The sequence below is a fragment of the Ostrea edulis genome, chromosome 7 (assembly GCF_947568905.1).
Source record: "Ostrea edulis chromosome 7, xbOstEdul1.1, whole genome shotgun sequence".
NCBI classification, from domain to species: Eukaryota; Metazoa; Mollusca; class Bivalvia; order Ostreida; family Ostreidae; genus Ostrea; species Ostrea edulis.
Window position 1 is genome coordinate 42574896 of NC_079170.1, and position 6852 is coordinate 42581747.

A 6852-nucleotide genomic window follows, 5' to 3' on the forward strand; every position below is an offset into this window, starting at 1 on the left:
TATATATATATATATATATATATATATATATATATATATATATATATATATATATAACTCTTTTGCACACGATATACAACTATTCAGTGTGCAAATATTCAATTAAGTAAACAATACCATGTGCAAAATGTATAGGGTTCAAGAAAAGTCCGCAGGTCAACGTGCGCAACGCAACTCCCTAAACCTAATACAGCGACTGGTAACGATAGTTAAGGATTACCCGGAACGACGGATAACAAACTAACAAATATGCTAAAGAAAGATTTTTAAAAAGCATTTAAATAATCATACATCTTCTAAAGAAGGAAGAGATTATTTGTGCATTTTACTGCATTACACACCATATGATAACGGCAATTTTTCCTACATTCATATGACAATAACATTTCCACTGAGCACCTGTTTTCTGCAATTTTTTAAAACCAGATTCAATCCTACCATTTACATGTATATGCACAGACGACGACTTTTGCGCACGTCACAAAATAATGATATATGTATGCACACGTTCTTCAAATATCCATTGTCATATTCAAAACCTCTATAGCAGTATACAGTGTCGTGTGCAAAATTGCATATCATGAACTCAGTGTGAATCTTAAAATGGTTTAAGTTGGATTGTTACTCCAAAATTAATTTAACTAATGGCTCGTTAAAGCAGTTCACGCGAAGTATAATTTCACAATTCGAATGGGTGATACAAGATTTCATTTATACATTGACTGCTATGATTTTAAAAATGAAAAATGTTATTTCCTTTGTTTCTGAATCTTTGTTACGTTTATTGAATGGCATATTGCATTCTCACAGTGGTACGTCTTGATGTTCTGTCAGTTAAAGCAAAAAAAATCTTAATATTGAGCTGTTGCTAGTGAGGATAACACAGTAAGAGACATAAAAAATGTTTTATTTGCAAATGAAAGATTGTGGAGAACAAATTTTCCTGTGATTTGATGCTGGTGTGAATATCCGATAAAACCTGACTTGAAGATTCCGATAGACGTTCTAATTATTTGAAATAAACGATATCTAAGAAAGGTAATTATGTTATTTATTTATATTTGTAAGTCTACAATTATTATCACCAAGAAACAAATCATTTAAAACAATATATATTAGACAGATATTGTTTTTGTACATTGAAATGAAATGATCGAAATTCAGAAATGTTGGAACTTTTCAAATTTGAATCAAGGCCGATCCGAATCATCCACGGTAATAGGTCACATTTTAATAAGAAAACTACATTTTCCTGTTGTCATATGGTTATCAAATTAAGTGAATAATTAAAGGAAACCAATTTCTTTAAGACGGGTGGATCAGATAAGCAAGGATTTGATTATAGTAGTAATTGCAACAGCAAATGAGATCCATTTTGATCGGATGAGTACTTTATCATTAAAACCTGCTCTTTAGTTTCGTCCACATCAGGTAGGTTTGCATGAACTCGTCTCCGGATTCAAATAGCTTTATCCCAACCCAAATTTCAATTTGAAGTTCAAAGTTTGCCATGGTTGCTAATTATATATTAAAAGATACTATGGCGTATTTCCATTTTCAACCATTTTTGATCTTTTAATAAAATTCATCAACTTAATAACGTCTCCATATGGATGTAAAAATCTTGTACGGGACGTTTAACAATAAACAACCAACCATCATTAGTGTTGAGTGTTTTTAGATAATCTGATTAAATTGATGTTTTGCTTTGGTTACGTGATTTACTCAATTATATTCATTACATTGACACTATTTTACAGTTATTTATCCGACTAAATAGGTATAAATATGTATATGTAACTAGGTTACGATAATAATTGTGAAAAAAGCCATACATGTAGGCATACCTTTGATCAGAAAAATATACAATTCCTCGTTCAATGAAGTGTTTGTGTTATGCAAACCTGTAAGGTTAAAACATTTAAAAGCTTTGTATGTTTATTGTAAAATTTCAATGAGTTAATCCGTTTTCCTTAACACACTCAAACCTATGTTTTGTAAATAGTTCTTCACTACATTTGAATTGAGTATTTCTATATACTCGGACCTTCGTATGTTTACTTAATGTATGCAAGGTGAAGATAACGAACAGTGATCAATCTCATAACTCCTACAAGCAATACAAAATAGATAGTTGGGCAAACACTGACCCCTGGACACACCAGAGGTGCCAAGGTGGGATGAATAACATATAATATAGAACTTATACACACATTATACAAATGATCGGTGTCGGGTGCAAAGCATTGACCGTACACAGTATCATGTGCAATGTTGTAAATAAAGTCTAGTGGCGGATTCAGAAAAAAACAACGTATATATTCAGTAAAACTACGAAGGAGAAAAGATAATACGTAAAAATTATTGATATTACGTTATTCTTTTCTAATCTTATTAACAAGAATTTGGAAATGTAAAATCTAATAGTGAATTTGATGAATTATGGTTCAAAAATGTAGAAATAGTTTTAAAAATACATTAAATTTTATATAGAATCCTTATACAGAGTGATAATCATAGGCTCTATTTTGCACTGAATAGAATGTGAAATTAACCATTTTAATTGGTAGGTTCATTTGAGTTTTTTGTAAAATTTCCCTCCTTTTGAAAGTTAATGAAAATCTTTTGCACTACAGAATTCAATGAAGTCCCAGTGACTTCAAATGGATTGATTTTAATTATCTGTAATTTTAATTAATCATATAACCTCCTTGCCAGAAATGAACTTTAGGCTACCTGTACATAAGCTGACAATGAAAGGTATAGTTAAGATTAAAAAGATATCATATGGTATCTTGACATACTAATATTAATACACAATGTTTAATTTTGTCCGTTTATCTACTTTGTGTTCATATCAACATGCAGTCGGTCAGAAAAGGTGCATATGACGAGGACTCGGATGAAGAAGGGCTAATTACACTGATCAGGAGCGATGATTGGTCGAGATTATCGGAGTGTAAATCCCACTCAATCGCCCAGTAAATATATATTATTACTACAGTAACTTGATCCGAAGAGTCGGATCACGTCGAGTTGACAAGCGCGGATCATCAGATCACACGAGACGCGAAGCGTCGAGTTTGATCTGATGATTCACGCCTGTCAATGAGACGTGATCCAACTCTTCGGATCAAGTTACTGTAGTAATGATAAATTTATTATATACCCCCTTATGCATTTTAAATCCACATTTATAAGATAATAAATGTAATCCAAATTATCAAAAACACAGACATACCATGAAATTATATTTTGTGTACATAGTTTCGTTTGTGACGCTGTCAATATTTTCCACAAATAACGTTGCGTTGATGCATTGTGACGTCATTGTGACGACATCAGTTTCAGAGGATACTGATACGGAATTAGAAAACCACAGTGTGGTGATCCGGAAAACCGGATCACACGCTGTGAAATCCACAGTATCAACGAATGATACATTGATGGGTATATAATAAATATATATTATTAGTACAGTAACTTGATCCGAAGAGTCGGATCACATCGAGTTGACAGGCGCGGATCATCAGATCACACGAGACGCGAAGCGTCGAGTTTGATCTGATAATCCGCGCCTGTCAATGAGACGTGATCCAACTCTTCGGATCAAGTTACTGTAGTAATGATAAATTTATTATATAACCCCTATGCATTTTAAATCCACATTTATATGATACTAAATGTAATCCAAATTATCAAAAATACAGACATACAGTGAAATTATGTTTTGTGTGCAGTTTTGTTTGTGAAGCGGCCAATATTTTAAGCAAAAAACGTTGCGTTCATGCATAGTGACGTCATTGTGACGGCATCAGTTTCAGAGGATACTGATACGGAATCAGAAAACCACAGTGTGGTGATCCGGAAAACCGGATCACACGCTGTGAAATCCACAGTATCAACAAACGATACATTGATGGGTATATAATAATTTACGACACCTCGTCATTATTCCTAATCTCAAAAAAAAAATAACGTAAGTCTACTCTGATAACATGTATGCACACACACGCATTTTTAATCACATTTACACAGCAGATGATAAACGGACATCACCGAGAACAATTGCAAGACAATAATTATTTAATCACCAAAAACCACATATTCGTGTGCGGCCTGTTTTTAAGGTTAAAAAGTGTTTGAAAAAATTAAATACTGTTGTTATTACTGAAATTATGTGTCTATGTACCAATGTCTACATACATATGGTTTTATACTTTTCTCATAAAACACATTGATGTACTGCAGGTATTTACTTACAACATGCATGTATGTTTTCATGTTTGTTTTCCCTTTATTTCTTACCGCTGTGCTTCCCACCCCCCTTTTATGTACTGCATTCAAGTTTTGTGTTTAAAGTGTTTGATTTATTTTTACACTGTCTGTTAACATAATGTTTGTGAATATACACATGTCACTATAAATAAATAAATTACTACTACTATAAGATATAGAACAATTTTCATTGAATTCAATTTTGGTGTCAAAATGACAGCTAATGCCCCGCCCCTTTAACTAGAACAAGTCTACAACAAATGAAGCATTTGGAATTACGTTTATCTTCTGGAAAATACTTCAGTGTTTAAAACTCCCAGCTGTCAGTAGACCGACTATCCATTCAAAGTTGTTGAAATTTCCACATTAACATTTCGAGTTACAATTCTATTTTGTCTGTTATTCAGAGTTTGTAGATTACGACTAGAAACACGGTTGACGGTAAGCCATTTTTGATAAGAAAGCCGCCACTGAATCTTTGTCTCCTCGGGATGAAGACACATAAATGAACCATATGGGCATATATGCTGGTCCCATCTGTGTAACCTTGCGCCCAACACGATACTTAAATTGCTTTATTCATGAAAAATCAGAGTGTAAAGTTGAAACAATGAAACCAATGCACTCTAACAACCTCACTAAAATAAAAACAAAACACATTTTGATCGTGAAGAATGTGCGTTGATTGTTATGTACACTATTTACAAATGAATGATGACTTTTCAGGCGACCATTAATTCACTATTTGCAGCTACATCCCGAATCAGCAGCACATTTGCAAGTGTCAGGTCCAGTACACCCTACTCCGCATGCGCAGGTACCTGTTGGAAGGAGTGCAGTTTAGAAGTTGAACAAAACTTTCTTATTAAAAAAAAAATAGAATATTAATGAACCAGAAATTATAGATTAAGAAGTATAAAAACTTACCGTTGCATTTACAAACAATCTGACATCCGGGACATTTACAGCCGGCTCCACATTTACACCCAGAACCACAATTACACCCAGTGGAAGGACAGGTGTCTGAACACAGACAATTTCCCGCTAGAGAGAAAAATGTAAATTAATCTAACGGTCAAAGAGCGATAACTCGGATTAGTCACAAAAATCGATTGGATTTATTAAAACAGGACTTACTTGTCTTGCAGTTACATGGGTCAGGCATTTTTAATTCAGGTGAATCTGAATAAAAAAATGAATTTAATTTAATTTTAATACGTATGATGTTATGGTCCGTCCACGGAATTTTGTCGATTAATTTTCATCACGTCGACAATATTTTACAGTAACTTATCCGACTAATATTGTGCCTACATGTATATGAACAGTAGCATGGGTAACCTAATAATAAAAAAAGACATATAAAACCTACCTTCGTTCAGAGAAAATATACAATTCCTCGTTCAGACAAGGCGGGATGAATAATGTATAATTATATAGAACGTATGCACACGATATACAAAATATTCAGTTTCGGGTGCAAAGTATTGAACGTATACAGTTTCGTGTGCAAAGTTGGGAATAAAGTCTAGGGGCGGATTGAGAAGAAAGAACGGATTGAGAAGAAAGAACGGATTGAGAGAACGGATTGAGAAGAAAGAACGGATTGAGAAGAAAGAATGTATATATATGCATTAAAACTATGAAGGAGTAAAGATATCACGTAGAAATGTATTGATAATATGTTGGTTTCTAATCTTGTAACTTTTTTTTTATATGTGAAGTTTCAAATAAAACAGTCTTCACGTCTAATTCGTACAGTTTTGCTCAGAAATTGCATCCTTATCTCGTGACATTGTTGTGTAACTATAAATAGTTTTATAAGTGGATAAAATCCTTATACACAGTTATAATCGCAGTCTCTATTTTGCTTTGGACAAATCTTAGCAAAAACCACCAATTTTAATTGGTACATGTATGTAGGCCTACATCTAATTTTATTTTATAATATTCCTTATTTTGGATTAAATAAAAATATTGTGCCATAAAGATCGAACTCAATGAATTAATGTCCCACAGTCACTCAAAATGTTTGGTTTTGTCCAGGTAAATTTTAAAAATCTGCAATTTTTTTAATGCTTTGTCAGTGATAACATAATTATGTACTTCATTTCGTTATCTATATAGCTACCTGTACATAAACTGACAATGTAAGATGTAATTAAGATAATAAAGATATAATTATCTGGTATCTTGCTATACTAATATTCACACACAAGGTGGGATTTTTATCTGTTTTATGTTATCATCACCATGTTGTCTGTCCAACTCCCCGCGACAGGTGAACATTCGGATGCAGAAGGGCTAATTACACTGATCGGGAGCGATGGTTGGTCGACATTATCGGAGTGTAAATCCGACTCAATCACCCAATACTTACGACACCTCGTGATTTCCCCTAAGCTCAAGAAAATAACGTAAGTCTACTCTGATAGCATGCAGTAATGTCTTCTAATCAGGAAGATATTATTTGTGTATTTTACTGCATTACGCAGCAGATGATAAACGGAGATTTCCCTTACATAGAGATCATATTGCGAGGTTGACTTTATCACTATGCATTTTTTTACTGCG

At 33.2% G+C, this 6852-nt stretch overlaps 1 protein-coding gene across 1 annotated transcript; it reads right to left on the bottom strand.

The window, feature by feature from the left end:
• Positions 1–4838: 4838 nt before the first annotated feature.
• On the bottom strand, positions 4839–5785 carry LOC125656194 (metallothionein). The gene is made up of 4 exons (XM_048886794.2): positions 5651–5785; positions 5416–5460; positions 5206–5322; positions 4839–5099 (listed from the first exon to the last, which is right to left on the bottom strand). The coding sequence occupies exons 2-4, from the start codon at positions 5441–5443 to the stop codon at positions 5020–5022; spliced, it is 225 nt and encodes a 74-aa protein (XP_048742751.1). The 5' UTR covers positions 5444–5460; positions 5651–5785; the 3' UTR covers positions 4839–5019.
• Positions 5786–6852: the final 1067 nt, after the last annotated feature.